This window comes from Mya arenaria, chromosome 4 (assembly GCF_026914265.1).
Source record: "Mya arenaria isolate MELC-2E11 chromosome 4, ASM2691426v1".
Lineage (NCBI taxonomy): Eukaryota > Metazoa > Mollusca > Bivalvia > Myida > Myidae > Mya > Mya arenaria.
The window spans coordinates 64,603,354-64,620,423 of record NC_069125.1 but is presented as its reverse complement, the minus strand read 5'-3'; the positions used below and the strand labels follow the sequence as shown (position 1 = coordinate 64,620,423).

Genomic DNA, 17,070 nt, shown 5'->3' with positions numbered 1-17,070 from the left:
CTCTTGTTTATATGTATACTTGATCCATATTATGCTTGAATTATTATTAAATAACACAATACTATTTCATACACGTTGGCAGTTTGTGTCCATGAACATAAATACATATGCTGTCCATATGAGCCGCTGATCAGAGAAAAGGCGTATATGATATGACCTGAAAATATACAAAATGACAACTATATTGTCAAATGTTGCCAATGAGAACCCATTTCATATTAACAGGCTTCGTCTTATATTGGTTTATATAACATATATATATATAATATAATATACATATTTAAAGCATACATTGCCAAACTCTAGACTATCGATTGATCACTTGCTCATCCGAGAGATAGGACATGAATTGAAGAAAACCCACTGCATATGGTCAATGTATTGTGCCAATAGTCGAGGCAAAGGCCCCCTTGTTTCAGACGGGAAAAATAGAGCTTTCACTGGATGTGATAAATACCCCAAACCACACCACCTTGTTATAAGAAGTATCACTGGGAGTGATGTATGCTCCTTGAATTCACTATATCAGTGAGAAAGCATCACTAAATTTAATGGTCATGAGTGTATACTCCTATACCGAAATAAGGACTGTAACATCTTTGAAAACACAAAAACATATCGAGTTATGGCGAAAAAAGGTATAACAAAAGCGCTGTCACAAAATACGCCTGGCTCTGTTCTAGGACACCAAGTTTGGTGAAGTGGTTGTACTTTAAGGCATTTAGAGAGCGGACACTGTTATAACAGTTGTTGCCAATTCAAGGGTCATAACTCAGAGTGACTGAGGCAACATGGCTGGTTATCGAACCTGACCATGATAGTTTGCCCATACATATTCTGACCAAATTTGGTGATGATTTGACAAAGGTTTCTATCACACAAAATAGCAAGGTATTGTCCGGACAAGACCAATTTATGTAATTTCTACATTTAAAGGGCGATTACTCTTGAACGACTATATCAATATCACTGGTTATCGAACCGGTCCAAGATATTATGTCATTACACATTCTCACCAAATTGGTGGTGAATGGACAAAGGCTCGTAAATTTGTTGAGTGGACAACATACTGGATGCCGCCCGTCCGTCCAAACGCTGCAGGTAAAACTATTTTACGTCCCTATTTTAAAACGGGCGTATAAACAATGAAAGGGAAATAACCTCAAAAATACCACACACAACATGAAAATTACTTATGCACATAATTTCTCATCAACAAAGTTAATATGTTTATGAAATTTGAAGTCAATACCTCAAAAACGTGGAGTTATGGAGAAAAGTAGACTTGTCACCATAAAAAATAAGTATAACAATAATCAAAGGGAAATAACTCTTAAAATACCACACACAAAATTGTTTTTCGCACAGCAGAGTCAATATGTGTTTGCAGTTTTAAGTCAATGTCTCAACATATGTGGAGAGAGGTAGACTTGTCTGATGTTTCGGGACGAACAGACAGAAAAATGGGACAAGGTGATTCCTATATAGCCCAACACTGAAGTGGTGGAGGTCTAATGAAATGCATTTGTTATGGAAATTTATACAAAGAATTTAAATGTAACTGGGCACTATTTGGAGGATGTCAACATATTTGGTAGAGGTCCACAAAGCATTTGTTCATGCAAAATATCGCAAAAAATGTGTTTGGTGTGTTCATGTGCTTAGAAACTATTCCCCAGGTGGTGATTTTAGGCTAAATTAAAAATAAACATTGATCCTTAATTAATCATTGGGGAATGGTTTCAACGCATTAGACACACGTACGAACTCCGACTTATGCTGTAGTCTATATATCTAAGGCTTAAACAGTTTTTAATAAAACGTTAAAGCTCCATTTACCTCGCCATTGAATTACTGGAACCCAGGGTTAAAAGTTTTAACACGTTTACCAAATGGAAGTTTAAATAACAGATGAGATTAAAACACAGTTCATGCGAGACGAGGGGCTTGAACGCTACAGGCAAAGTTCCGAAAAAAAATGACAAAGCGTTTCCGGCGGAGGATTTAAAACAGTTCAAGAAATATTAACATATATTTAAAAAATTCGAACACATCTACATCTTGTTCTGTGCTTGAACAAAGGATGCATTGACTGAATTAGCAAGCACACTAGAAAGGTACCAGCTGTTGCTAAACAGGTCCATAAATGTACACTGCTCGAAATGAAAATTCTATTGGGCAACATATTCTACACGAGGGGAAATATAAACTGCAATATTAATACGGGAGGCATAGTTTGTGTACAACTCACAGTTTAGCTGCAGGATACAATCTTAAAGGCGCATACTTAAAATATATTTTGCAAAATGTCTATGAGGGTGCGCTGGAGACAACCGAAGAATTTAGTGTTACCGTTAATAAACAATATATTGTGCGTGTTCCTTGTTCAAATTGGTGATTAGATAGAAAATTATGTTTACTAAGCAATGTATTATGGACAGTGCACTCTCAGAAAATAATACCAGATCATTTTTTTTCTTATCAGGCTCTGCATCAAACTGCGTCATTTAAGTAATAGCATTGACAGTGCTGTGCGTATTATTTAGTAATAATGCCGTACATGTATTAACAATAATATTTTAGCACTGGAACTTTGAACGGTTGTCTTAAAACTGTATAAAAGAATTGATACTTCAATATATAGGAATGGTGGAAAATATCTACTAGCTCTAACCCCACACCAAAATTATCTGCAAGGCTGTATATAAGTACTGTCAAACCACACATCTAGTTGGGTCCAATGCAATTCAAGTATTTGTTAAATTATATGTTATCTAAAATATCTTAAATATAAGCCACATTGCCACTGACAAAGGTTGTATATAATAGGGTTATTAGTGCTGCGTTTTAATTCGGGAGGTTGTATTCGACTCGAGTGGATTTTTGCAGATTCGGATTTCACGAGGCGCAAGCCGAAAAATCTGCAAAAATCCACGAGAGTCGAATACGACATTCCGGATAAAAACGCAGTACTAATAACGCTTTTATTATATATATCACTGGTTAGATCACTTAAAAGCCACATGTTTTCATAATAAATGTCATTTTAACGACGCAGTATTTTGTTTTATGACGTTGCGCAACGATACTTGTTATGACGTGACGTCACAAGAGTGGAATACGACCGTATTGCACTGGAGTGGAATACGGACTACCGTATTTTGTGATATGTATTGCCTATGGATTTATGATGGGTATATAATAAAAATGATTGACCAAAGTTTAAAGTAGACGAACCACTGCATGTTTTGATAGACAGCCAAATACACAAAGGGATGCAAACCTAAACCAGAGCAAAAATGTTAAGAAAACCTTACTCACATGCATTACGCCATATCCTGGAAATCGATAACAAATCATGTTAAAACCCATTAACATTATTGTTAAGAAAGAAATAACTGAACAGCCATTACCCATTCCCACTTATAAAATACAGACATACAGACATTTGTTTACAAATTTTATTAATAAAATTTACACATATTCAGAACAATTGTTGTCATGAATTTAGTTACAAAATTTGGCGAAACAATGGAAGTACAACAAAATCATTTTGTTCAACACATTTGTTGACTGATTTTATATGCAGAGTTTGGTGCAAAATTATTTGTTCACCAATGTAATTAAGACATTATAATCGAATACATACATTTTAAATCCAAATAAAACAAAATACTTATGGGATGAACAGATAGAAATTGAAAACTAATGTTTTTGAAGATACATAATGTGGATTAAAATGCTTGTAGATTTGTCTCAGTAGCTGAATTCAGGGTAGAAGAACGTCCTGGCAAAACAATACAACTGTTATGTCACAAAGAAAGTATTTCAGAAGTCCTATTTCCATAAAATAACGCCCAGGTAATATTTCTTATACAACACAATTTATTTCAAATATGGGACTTATTGGCGGAATCTAATGAAAGGAAAAGAACAGCATGAACTATTTAGCAGTAAAACCATGAAGGCAATTCATAAAATGTTTCTGTTAATTCTGAAATATTAGTCATAGGTCTTTCATTTGCAATAAAACAAACATGTATATGAAAAACATAAAACATTAAAGATGAAAAAATGGTATATATGCTAGTGTATCAATTTCATTAAAGAAAATATTAAAACTTATAGATAAATTAATGTGCACTTTGTCTTGAGCCTTAAGCATCACACCCTGACATGATTTTCTGAAACAACAGATACATTAAAGTAATGTGGAAGCTAAAAACAATGAAGATGTAACTGTTGCATAAACAGTATTACATTGTTTGCTAACTTTCAGGTATATTTGCACTTGTACAAATAAATAAATCATGCAATAAACATTCATTTCAAACATAAAACTAAATAAACAAGAGGGCCATGATGGCTCTAAATCGCTCGACTGATTAAAGGTTTAAGACCTTTGGTACCACTCAACAATGTATGCACCAAATATCTTAGCGGTAGAGTTTTAAGGTTGTTTTCTTTTATATCTCTATGTACCATAGGTGACCAAGGGTGGGGCCATTTTTGAACCCATGGCATAATTTGAACAAAATTGGTACAGGACAATTGGACAATGTTACACACTAAATTTCTAAGCTTGATGTCTGTTTTCAAAACTGTGCACATGTACACATGTTCCAAATTTCATTAAAGTAGCTTCAAAAATAAGGAAGTACATCAAAAGGTCACAATCAAAGTAATCCAAGCTCAACATTGATATGCATATAATAAAACTGTACACACAGTCATTGCTGTAGCTTCATAAACAAGAAAATAGGTCAAAAGGTCAGAGTCAAGGTCATCCAAAGAAAACATTTATATTTGATTGCAACACTGTACACATGATCCAAATTCCAATACTGTAGCTTAAAAAAATAGAAAGTAGGTCAAATTATCACAATCAAGGTCACCAAAGACAACATTGATATTTGTATTCAAAACTATACACATGGTCCAAATATCAGTGCTGTAGCTACAGAGAAAAGAAAGTAGGTCAAAAGAGGTGAGGCAGCTTTTGACCCTTATTGGTAAAGGACCACTAGACAATGTTATACACCAAGTATCAAATTGGTAGAGGACCACTAGACAATGTTATACACCAAGTATCAAATTGGTAGAGGACCACTAGACAATGTTATACACCAAGTATCAAATTGGTAGAGGACCACTAGACAATGTTATACACCAAGTATCAAATTGGTAGAAGACCACTAGACAATGTTATACACCAAGTATCAAATTGGTAGAGGACCACTAAACAATGTTATACACCAAGTATCAAATTGGTAGAGGACCACTAGACAATGTTATACACCAAGTATCTAAGCTCTGTGCCTTACGATTTTGTTAATAAGATTTTTAAACGTTTTCTTTTTAGTTGCCATGGGTTCTGATGGAATTAGTTTTCAAAGGACACCACAAAAAGGAACATCCCTGTGAAGTTTCATCAAAATTGTCCAACCTGTTTAGGGTGAAATGTTGTTTATAGAAATTGTTTACGATGGACATCAGACATCAGAGAAAAAACGATCACAACAGCCCACCTTGAACACTACATGCTCAGGTGAGCTTAAAAAAAATGGACATATTTCACATAACTATTACTTACCAATGTATAATGTCACACTGAAATACAACAACCATAATGGACTTCTCTTAAATGTCTAGCACACAAGACAAGGTAACAAAATGAAAATATTCTATGGTAATTCATAAACAATCATCAACATAAACAAAAGACAAATTTAACGTTGTAAAGACAAAATATTAGATTTCCTATGTGAACACTTTTTTAATATTTTATACATGGACAATGTTCTTAGCATTATCACTGGCATATCTGAAACACATGTATTAAATCTCACACTTTGGACAACCTCATGTGTATGTCTTTACTGATCACCATGTCCATAAAGCATTGAGCATCCCAACTGTCTTTGTACAGTATTCTCCACTCACAAGTCTGTGCTCTCTGTCCAACACAAGGTCATCACTGGTCAGGCCTAAATGGTTCAGTATACAAATATTCCATCACCAGCATATCACACAGGGCACATCAGAGATACAAACAGGGCACTTCCAGAGATATACACAGGGTACATCAGAGATACAAACAGGGAATATCAGAGATATACCCCCAGGGCACATCAAAGATATACACAGGGCGCATCAGAGATATACACAGGGCGCATCAGAGATATATACAGGGCACATCTGAGATATACACATGGCATATCAAAGATATACACAGGGCATATCAAAGATATACACAGGGCATATCAAAGATATACACATGGCATATCAAAGATATACACATGGCATATCAAAGATATACACAGGGCATATCAAAGATATACACAGGGCATATCAAAGATATACACAGGGCATATCAAAGATATACACATGGCATATCAAAGATATACACAGGGCATATCAAAGATATACACATGGCATATCAAAGATATACACAGGGCATATCAAAGATATACACAGGGCACATCAAAGACATACACAGCGCACATCAGAGATATACACTGGGCATATCAAAGATATAAATAGGGCATATCAAAGATATACACAGGGCACATCAAAGACATACACAGCGCACATCAGAGATATACACTGGGCATATCAAAGAGATACAAAGGGCACATCAAAGATATATATAGCAACCTTCAGGCAAATAAACAACCTTCAGGCAAATAAAAGATATACACATATTCAAAGCAAAAGGGGCTTCTGAATGTACCAGAAGGAATTCTGACCTTTCATAAAATTATATCACAAGGAAGCTAGTGACGAGTTATGCAGAATGCTTTTTCTGTAAGAGAAAAACAAATTGTCTACAAGTAGGTTTTCAATGTGTAACATTTCTGCAATGATTTTCACTTCAAATCTAGTAAAAGTGAGGATAATTTGAAAGTAATGATTATTGCGGAGGACGGTATATCAATCCATTCTACAAATGACTAATTTAATGACAAATGTGCTCTTGTTATTCAAACATGACACTATACATAAACAAGAGCTGTCACAGAGACAGCGCGCTCGACTATTCCACCACTTTTCAGTGTAAGGATTGAAAAGTTTTGGCAAAACATGCATGGATCACTGTTAGATAATTTGAATGCAATACATGTAGTGCTGAGATATTAACATAAATGTTTTTACATGGAACATTTTAACCAGAATTTTTTAGTCTAATAATAAAGGGCCATTATTTGCAAAATACAGTTATCTTACTTGGTTATTCAATTAAGTTGGGTGGTTGAATATCATTGTATAAAGTCTCAATGCAATACATCAAGTAATTGCTGAGATATTATCCTATGTATGCTAACATGCAAGACCTTAACCAGAATTTAGTTGCATAATAAAGAGGCTAAAATTATAAAATATGAAAGATAGAGTTATCTTACTTGATTAAAGAAGAAGGTTAAATGGTTGGGAGCATGTGTGTAAGGTTTCAATGCAATATATGATGTATTCGCTGAGGTATTGACTTAAAAGTGGTAACAAGCAAAACCTTAATCAGAATTTCTATGTCTAAAAAAGGGGCCATTATTTGAATATAATCCAAACTAGAGTTATCTAACTTGGTTAATTAAGTAGGTTGGATGGTTGAGTACCATTGTATAAAGTCTTAATGCAATACCTCAAGAAGTTGTTGAGATATTAACCTTTGTGTGCTTGCATGCAAAACCTTAACCAGAATATCTTAGTTGAATAAAAAAAGGGCAAATATTTTCATTAATTGCAAACTAGAGTGATCTTACTTGGTTAATTAAGAAGGTTGGATTCTTGAGTACCATTGTATCAAGTCTCAATGCAATACCTCAAGTAGTTGCTGAGATATTAACCTATGTGTGCTTGCACGCAAAACCTTAACCAGAATTTTAAAGTCGAATAATAAAGGTCTATTTTTTGCATTAAATGCAAACTAGAGTTATCATACTTGGTTAATTAAGTAGGTTGGATGGTTGAGTACCATTGTATCAAGTCTCAATGCAATACCTCAAGAAGTTGCTGAGATATTAACCTATGTGTGCTTGCACGCACAACCTTAACCAGAATTTTTAAGTCGAATAACAAAGAGCAATTATTTGCATTTAATGCAAACTAGAGTTATCTAACTTGATTAATTAAGTAGGTTGGATGGTTGAGTACCATAGTATAAAGTTTCAATGCAATAACTCAAGTAGTGGCTGAGATATTAACCTATGTGTGCTTGCACGCAAAACCTTAACCAGAATTTTTAAGTCGAATAATAAAGAGCAATTATTTGCATTAAATGCAAACAAGAGTTATCTAACTTTGTTCATTAAGAAGGTTGGATTCTTGAGTACCATTGTATCAAGTCTCAATGCAAAACCTCAAGAAGTTGCTGAAATATTAACCTATGTGTGCTTGCACGCAAAACCTTAACCAGAATTTCTAAGTCGAATAATAAAGGATTATTATTTGCATTAAAAGCAAACTAGAGTTATCTTACTTGGTTTATTAAGTAGGTTGGATGGTTGAGTACCATTGTATCAAGTCTCAATGCAATACCTCAAGTAGTTGCTGAGATATTAACCTATGTGTGCTTGCATGCAAAACCTTAACCAGAATTTTAAAGTCGAATAATAAAGGTCTATTTTTGCATTAAATGCAAACTAGAGTTATCTTACTTGATTAATTAAGTAGGTTGGATGGTTGAGTACCATTGTATCAAGTCTCAATGCAATACCTCAAGAAGTTGCTGATATATTAACCTATGTGTGTTTGCACGCACAACCTTAACCAGAATTTTTAAGTTGAATAATAAAGAGCAATTATTTGCATTTAATGCAAACTAGAGTTATCTAACTTGGTTAATTAAGTAGGTTGGATGGTTGAGTACCATTGTATAAAGTCTCAATGCAATACCTCAAGTAGTTGCTGTGATATTAACCTATACCTATAAACCTTAACCGGAATTTTTAAGTCGAATAATAAAGAGCAATTATTTGCATTAAATGCAAACAAGAGTTATCTAACTTGGTTAATTAAGAAGGTTGGATTCTTGAGTACCATTGTATCAAGTCTCAATGCAAAACCTCAAGAAGTTACTGAAATATTAACCTATGTGTGCTTGCACGCAAAACCTTAACCAGAATTTCTAAGTCGAATAATAAAGGATTATTATTTGCATTTAAAGCAAACTAGAGTTATTTTACTTGGTTTATTAAGTAGGTTGGATGGTTGAGTACCATTGTATCAAGTCTCAATGCAATACCTCAAGTAGTTGCTGAGATATTAACCTATGTGTGCTTGCACGCAAAACCTTATTCAGAATTTTTAAGTCGAATAATAAAGAGCAATTTTTTGCATTAAATGCAAACAAGAGTTATCTAACTTGGTTAATTAAGAAGGTTGGATGGTTGAGTACCATTGTATCAAGTATCAATGCAATACCTCAAGTAGTTGCTGAGATATTAACCTATCTGTGCTTGCACGCAAAACCTTAACCAGAATTTTTAAGTCGAATAATAAAGGCCTATTATTTGCATTAAATGCAAACAAGAATTATCTTACTTGGTTAATTAAGTAGGTTGGAAGGTTGAGTACCAGTGTATCAAGTCTCAATGCAATACCTCAAGTAGTTCCTGAGATATTAACCAATGTGTGCTTGCACGCAAAACCTTAACCAGAATTTCTAAGTCGAACAATAAAGGCCTATTATTTGCATTAAATGCAAACAAGAGTTATCTTACTTGGTTAATTAAGTAGGTTGGATGGTTGAGTACCATTGTATCAAGTCTCAATGCAATACCTCAAGTAGTTGCTGTGATATTAACCTATGTGTGCTTGCATGCAAAACCTTAACCAAGGTGTGACGCCAACGCCGACGCTTGAGTGAGTAGTATAGCTCTACATATTCTTCGAATAGTCGAGCTAAAAAGCTTCCAAATTGACCATGTTTGTGGAACTTGTACAATGATTGTGGAACTTGTACAACGAAATTTGGCACTTAAATACAGTAACCGGTTATTTTGTTCTAGCTGGCATGCATGAAAGTACAAAATGTGAGGCAACTATACCATTGAATTGGACTCTCCGACTTTGTCTGCAATCTGTAAGAGGGATAAGCAAAATGAATTAGTGAACATTCCTGGATTAATAATTAAGTAATGGATTTATAATTAAGTTAAATAAAAGATGTAACATCCATTTGCTCAAAAAGCATATTTTTGACATTAAATTAGGTTGTCCCAAAATTAATAGATTTAAACTTTAATATCCAAACAATCAAAACAATTCAAATCATGTTATAATCATTTAACCATACAACATCTGTATTATTTTTTAAAGAAAATTTAGTGGCCAACAGTTTTTTTTATCAATCAAAAGGCAGTATTTCCAGCAGTCAGTCATTATTGATTTAAATCATGCAAAGAGATAGACATAATCAGTGGCTTGCTCATGATAGTAGGTAGTTTACACCATAAATTGCAGACCTTTAAAAACATTAAAGGTAGTTAGTATGTACTTATACAAAATAAATAGTTATGCGACTGCGCCGTATCAATCCAGTTATTTTGCAAGTAATTACTAACAGTAACAACATTCAACCATTACTTAGATTATTTTTTTCAAGGCAGTGACACTGAACATGTCAAAAATCTTACAGATCTGATTCCTGGTAAATTTAATAAGGTTCCTATGACAGGTACTCTTCGTAAAAAGTTAACAGCTACTGGGAAAAATCCACTGAAATAAAAGTTGACAAATTGTAGTTTTAAAGAAAAAAAATGAGGAGTAATTTATAATGAATAAAGCACACAATCTCGTGTCAAAGTGAAAGTCAAACTTATCAAGTTTTCTTCACATTCGGCTACCCACTTGCATGTCTTGATCAAAATTTAAGGTCCACACTGGCAGACAGGGAAGGAAGTGTTATATTGAAAACCTGGGCCCATGATTACTGACCTGTCTCAAATGGGAGTCTCGACTCAGACTCATAAAATACCTTTTTTATAATATAACAAAGAATCAATAATAAAGGTCAGTTCATTTGTAACTAAATACAGTTATAATTCTTGTACACTGCACTTCCTCTTATTGTGCTGTACCTCTGTATGCAGCTTAATTAAATTCCATCCAGTAGTATTGAAGTAATGCTACAAACAAGAAAAAATGGCAAAGGGCAATAACTCTGTAATAAGGTAAAATATAGTTTTTGATTATTTTTTTACTTACCTAAATAATAAGAAAAATCCATAAATTTCTAAGACCATTCCAATGACGGGCCAACCAAGAAGCACAACAAACATGCCTCCCATGAAGAACCCTGTTGCTTTCACTTTGTGGCGTTGAAAGAAAAACCGGAACGTCCTTTCTAGTCCAATCACAAAAGCAAGTCCACAAACGAATAAAATCTGTAAAAAAACAAATGATTCTTTCGCGTATGCTTTTTGGTATTGTTTTATAGTTTTTTCATGCAGTGAAACTGTCAATGATCTTATATATTTTAATTGCCCTGTTGCTTTATGTATACTACATGTTTTTTGGTAATTATAAATGTCAAGGTGATTTTGCTATTTAACCTTAAATGTATGTATAACAGTATTTGATAGAAAGTTGATGGCTATTCTGCACCACAGTGACGCAAACAACCCAAAAAATTAACAAGCTATTAAGTTGAATTGATATCCTCTGCTTGATTAGGCAAAACAGATTCAATCTGATTGGAAATGAAGTGTTGGGGAAATATTTCAAACAAATCATGCAGTACCATTGCAAAGTGAATATGAGATATGACATATAGCTTTGTTTGCAATTGTTTGAAAGAAAAAAATATTGTTCATAGTGTAGCATTAAGATTTGTCCTAGTAGCCCAATTTTGATCACAGGTTACCTTCTTTAAAGTGACACACTTATTCAAAATCGACACATACACATATATCACAAACATAATTTTTGACTGATAAACCTTTAACTTCTTACTAAGAAATGGGTTTATGGAAAATATTGATTACTGATAACAAAAATGTAACTGTGTATTTAACAGCTGAAAACGCAAAAAGATTAAATGATTGGTAAATGCTAAAAGATTTTCTCTTATCTTATATCGTCTCATAAGGTTTAAATACCGTGTTTAGTGCACTTTTCCATCAAAATAAACTTGGAATCCTTCATAAGAACCATTGTTTTCAACATTTAGTCTTCCGTTTTGGTATATAAAAACAATTGTATTCATTGTGATAAACCTTACTTGGGAGTAAGAGTGCATCTTTAAAAGATTATCAGAGAACATTCTGAACACAGTTTGAAAAAAGTCTGACCAATCAATACCAATATTTTTAGACATGATTTTTCAAAGATTTGACCAAGTGACCTAGTTCCTAACCTCATGTGACCCAGTTTCAATAATACCATCAAAGAAAACATTCTGATTAAGTTTCATAAATATTGGCCCTGACATATTGCCTCAAGTTTATTTGCAATATTTCGCTAGGATTTGATTAAGTTGCCTAGTTGTTGACACATGATGCAATTCAGTTTTAAAATGAGGTGAAATGTAAATCAAATACTTCTTAGTTTGTTAACAATTGTATTATGTGATTATGAAACCTATAACTATTTCAATTACATACATTGCTGACACTTTTCTGTCAAATTCAAAATATTTAAGTAGTTCAAAGCTTAATACAATGTGTCACAGTGTGTTTCACCATAAGTACCCTATCCCTTTTCTCAAACCTGTCTATAACCGTACAAGTGATTTGCATACATGTGTGCTTTTCTGTCATTAGAATTATTACACAAGAATTTACTTACATTGCCGATGGCGAGTAGTCCTTTATCAAAGAAGAAAAGAATGCCAAGGAAGAGAAAGGCAATGCCGAACCCCGCCAAACCAACACCAATTTCTGAAATAGTTAATTTATCACCAAGATCAAATGATGAAAGAAAGCTGACCTCAAAATAATTTAAAGCGATAAACAATTTGTTAACTATTTGTTAACTATGCGCCTGATTTATGTCATACTTGAAGATAAGTTACTATAAAATAAAAATTAACATTCTAAAATGGACATATCTGTACATGTATTTCTCCATGTAAAACAAGATGTTTTCTATACTAGACAGGATGAACTGCATATTTTCACATTTAAGTGAATATTTGTTTAAACAAGAGGGACAAGATCATTCACCTGATTGCTAAAGGTTAAACTATCAAGCGTCCCGTTTTTTAAATTATATATATATATATATATATATATATATAAGACTCCTGTGAAAATATTTTGAAATTGGCAATATGGTTTCTGAAGAGATTTATTTTCAAGACATATAGTGAAAGGTGGCCCTGATCCTTAGCAGCCATGTTTTGTTAACAATAAACATGAGTTGAAGGAAATTGATATAGGTTCATCTAAGGAACATTTCCCCGATATCATGTTGAAATCGGGCCAGCAGTTTCTGTGAAGAAAATTTTGAAATTTTTCCTTTCTGTTGCCATGGCAACCAGATTTCTGCATGGAACCACTTTTATTGAAGAAATCAGGAATAGGACCACCTAAGGAACATTCCTGTGAAGTTTGTTGTCCCAGGGCTTAGGAAGAAATGTTATTTGAAGAAAAATGTTGACAACAGACAGACGACGGATCACCCTATCACAATAGGTCAACCTAAGCACTTTGAGCTTAAAATACAAAAATGAATCTTATTCTATATAACAAGAGGCCCATGAGGGCAAATGCTCTTCTGGCATGGCTATTGTGGTCATTTTCAATCCAGAGCATGTATATTTGTGTAATAGGCAATATATAAATCACTTTGAACATTTTGCGTTACAGTAAGATAAAAACGCTGCATGTTCAACATGTGAGGACAGAAAATATAGTAAGCAGATTAGTTGGATGAACTATTTTAATATGTGCCAGTGACAGTAGTTCATATTCAAACAAAATATCAAGGGTTTGAGCCTAGCTGTTTCAGACAAGAAGATTTTCAAATATTTCCCTATATAGGTATACAAACATTGTGAACCCAGGGGCATGGCCAGTAATGACCCCAGGGGCATAATTTGAACAAACATTCACAAGCAATTGTGTTCAGATCGACGCACAAACAATGGTACTGCGCCATCAGTCAATTGAAAGCCTTGCCAAAAGGTCATATGAACACATGATATACACCGGGCCACAGCATTAGCTTTTCTAGCCCTTGGCAGTAGAGCTAATTAGATTCTAAAAATAGTAAAAAATGTTGAGTTAACTTCACAAACAAGACAATATAGCAGTTATTTTTATGCCTTTATGCACGAGTCAATTGTGACCACAGCCTCCCCAGGTCCGGGGAATAGTAAGGACTTTGACTTTCAGTCAAGCCAACCCCGGGTAAAATCCCCGCCCTGCTGGAACGAACTGATGGTAAAAACCCCGCCAAATGCCCCTGCACCCAAGGGACCCTAGGTAAGGCCCATTCCACGCTATATTTTGTGTATAAACAAAATCACTGCATTCACCAGGCACTGCGTGGTCACCTGAAAGGTAAAAACACGGCCCATTTCCCCGGCTATCCCCAGTATACCCTGAGACCTGGGGGGGGGGCCGTGGTTACAATTGACTGGTGCATTATGACTACTTTTTTGTCAAAAACCTGTTGGCATACAGGCATTGATCAAATACTGTAAATTTTCTAGAAAATGCACTAGTCACATGCTTTGTTAAGACTCTGTGCACTGAACAATTAAGAACCATTTTTCCTTATTGAGCAATTTTAAAAATTTTGAAATTAATATCCTGGTTGAAAAACTTGACAATTCTTTCATTTTGTGACATTGTAGACATGTTAGTAAATGCCAAGAAAAACATCAAAGTATAACTTTGGTTACAAAGCAAATTTCATCATAATTTAAATATTTCACAAATAAACTATCAGACATTCGTCAATGAGTAATGCATTAGATTTTCTTAGAGCCACCTTGCACATCATGTATACTTATATATTTCAAACAATATCTTTACACAAAATATAATTAAAGTCAACAATTTTAAATAGGGTCGGTCAGGTCACCGGAGAAATATCATAATTGGTTGGCCTTCCACGACTACGTCAACAAGTCTGTTACTAACAGTGGATTTCAAATGACTTGAAAACATGATATTAAGTCTGAGTAAGCCAAATAAATCGAACATATTGAATCAACTAAAAAAATATTCACTTCCACTCACTTTGAAAATCTGATATTTGCATCATATTGATAAATTACTTCAAGATTCCAACAAATTTACTAAGTTCTTCGAACACGTCATGAAAACAATCAGCAAACGCTTGGCGCAGAGCGCTGCACTGACCATGATGAATAGGTTACATACAACTAAACATTTTGATAAAATCAAACTATTCCAAATTTAACGCAGTGACCTCCCATGTGGAAATACGCCAGACACGTACCTTCGACTGATGTCGGACTGAATCTTCTTCAGATTTTACATTTAAAAGACATACTATATTTTTCTCAGTTGTTCGTGCAGTCCATGTGTTTGCAGTTTAATACAATTATATTATATTGTTTCTAGCTTAACTGGAATTAACACATTCGGAAATGACATGAATGGTTATGTCGCCTGTCATTGTTTCGCTATGTCTGCACGCCGGAGGCCGACGTGTGAGCTATACAGTTTCAACTACTGGTGTCTTTTAGAAGACCAGTGACCTCAATATGACGAAAATACTTATACATGTAATACATGTAATCTTACTCCCAGGTCAAACTAAAATGTTGTTAGAGCACAAAATGAACTCGAAAATAATAAATTGGTCTCAAGAACCAACAAAGACGTGTGATGTCCGCATACGAAATAAGGCAGTCCAACCTACACCACGAGACGCCTGCTCCCACCAGAACACTTCCACAGACCACCAGAGGCTTCAAACTGATACCAACACGGTACGGAACCCGCCCATATCCAAGCGTAACACCATGACCAAAAGAAAAAAAAGCCCCCGGTACAGTATATCAGTCCAGTGGAGAGATCGGGCGCCCATAACCCAACGTCACAACAGAATGACAGGGCGGTAGCTGCCCCATAAGCGAGCCTGTCACCATGGCACCTCGCCCGTATACAGTGCAGAAATTTACCTCCCGGGCAGACGGCTACAAAACCACATGTCCAGCACGTACTCCGGAAACGATTCCGACTGGTAGGGACAGGATCCAGTGATAAATGATAAAAACAATAAAACTTACGCAAAAGTGTTGCGTTGTTGGTTTAGTTCTTACAACAACATGCGGAATGGGTTAGTTTCATAAGATCTCAAATGGAGTTACATGTTTATTCATTCATACCCAAGCATCATGTGAAATACAATACTACAGGCAAAGCTATATATGAAACATAGTATTCAGTATGAAAAACTACAATAGAAAAATATGCTTTAGTAAATCAAGACTAGTGTCCCTTAGATACATTAAGATTAAGAATGCAACGTCTCTCTTCTTTTAAAAAGAATAAGTAAATTTATGAAGAACACATTTAATCTAAAGTAATTTGATCAACACCCTAGCGTTATCATTATTGAAAATGTCAGGTCTCGGTAAATTAAAACTCTCCTGGATGGTATTGGCCATCGCTTGTAATCCCTATAAAATGCCTCCACCCCCGCCGTCTCCATGAGGTGCGTTCCCGCTTTCCCGCCTAGCCGTCAGTTCGTCAGCAACGCCGTTCTGCTGCTCAACAACGTCACCAAACGTTAGCCCCTCTAATGGTTGTTCAATGACAGCTAGGTTACGCTGCAAAGGAGTGGTTCTTCTCATCGGTGTGATCGTGTTGCCTCGTGAATATAGGCAATTGAAAAACAGGTTTAATGTCTGCCAAATTGCGCAAATCATCTTCCTCACATAAAGTTTCCTCAATTTTTGAACGTTCTATTTCATTGATAAGTTCTTGTTCTTCTAGTTTTATGTTTAACTCCTTATGTTGTAACTCAAGTTTTTGTCTTTTTCTTTAATTGCGAAATTTTAAGTTCAGACAGTTTTCTCTGTATAGAAATATCCCTTTCACTTTTTGACGAGACTGATGAGCCAGTTTCATATTCTTGTCTCACGCTCCG

General features: G+C 34.6%; 1 protein-coding gene across 4 annotated transcripts; it reads right to left on the bottom strand.

Moving 5' to 3' along the window:
• Positions 1-29: 29 nt before the first annotated feature.
• Positions 30-15,306, bottom strand: LOC128231393 (vesicle transport protein GOT1B-like). Of its 4 annotated transcripts, XM_052944167.1 has the most exons (7): positions 15,189-15,306; positions 12,787-12,878; positions 11,206-11,384; positions 10,635-10,716; positions 10,047-10,079; positions 3,322-3,338; positions 30-157 (listed from the first exon to the last, which is right to left on the bottom strand). In XM_052944167.1, the coding sequence occupies exons 1-6, from the start codon at positions 15,211-15,213 to the stop codon at positions 3,327-3,329; spliced, it is 423 nt and encodes a 140-aa protein (XP_052800127.1). In that variant the 5' UTR covers positions 15,214-15,306; the 3' UTR covers positions 30-157; positions 3,322-3,326. The 4 variants fall into 4 exon arrangements, with proteins under 4 accessions (XP_052800127.1, XP_052800125.1, XP_052800126.1 ...); XM_052944165.1 differs by lacking the exon at positions 3,322-3,338 and having other exon boundaries at positions 37-157; XM_052944166.1 differs by lacking the exons at positions 30-157; positions 3,322-3,338 and adding an exon at positions 3,447-6,805.
• Between the last annotated feature and the right edge of the window lie 1,764 nt (positions 15,307-17,070).

What these genes read in the sequence shown, in the direction of transcription:
- LOC128231393 (XM_052944165.1), bottom strand. Translation starts at nt 15,213, where the DNA reads ATGATGCAAATATCAGATTTTCAAA. An exon ending in GACTACTCGCCATCGGCAAT is followed by an intron (nt 11,385 to 12,786) that starts GTAAGTAAATTC and finishes GTTTTTTTACAG; the next exon opens with ATTTTATTCGTTTGTGGACT. An exon ending in TCGGAGAGTCCAATTCAATG is followed by an intron (nt 158 to 10,046) that starts GTATAGTTGCCT and finishes GTATATTTTCAG; the next exon opens with GTCATATCATATACGCCTTT.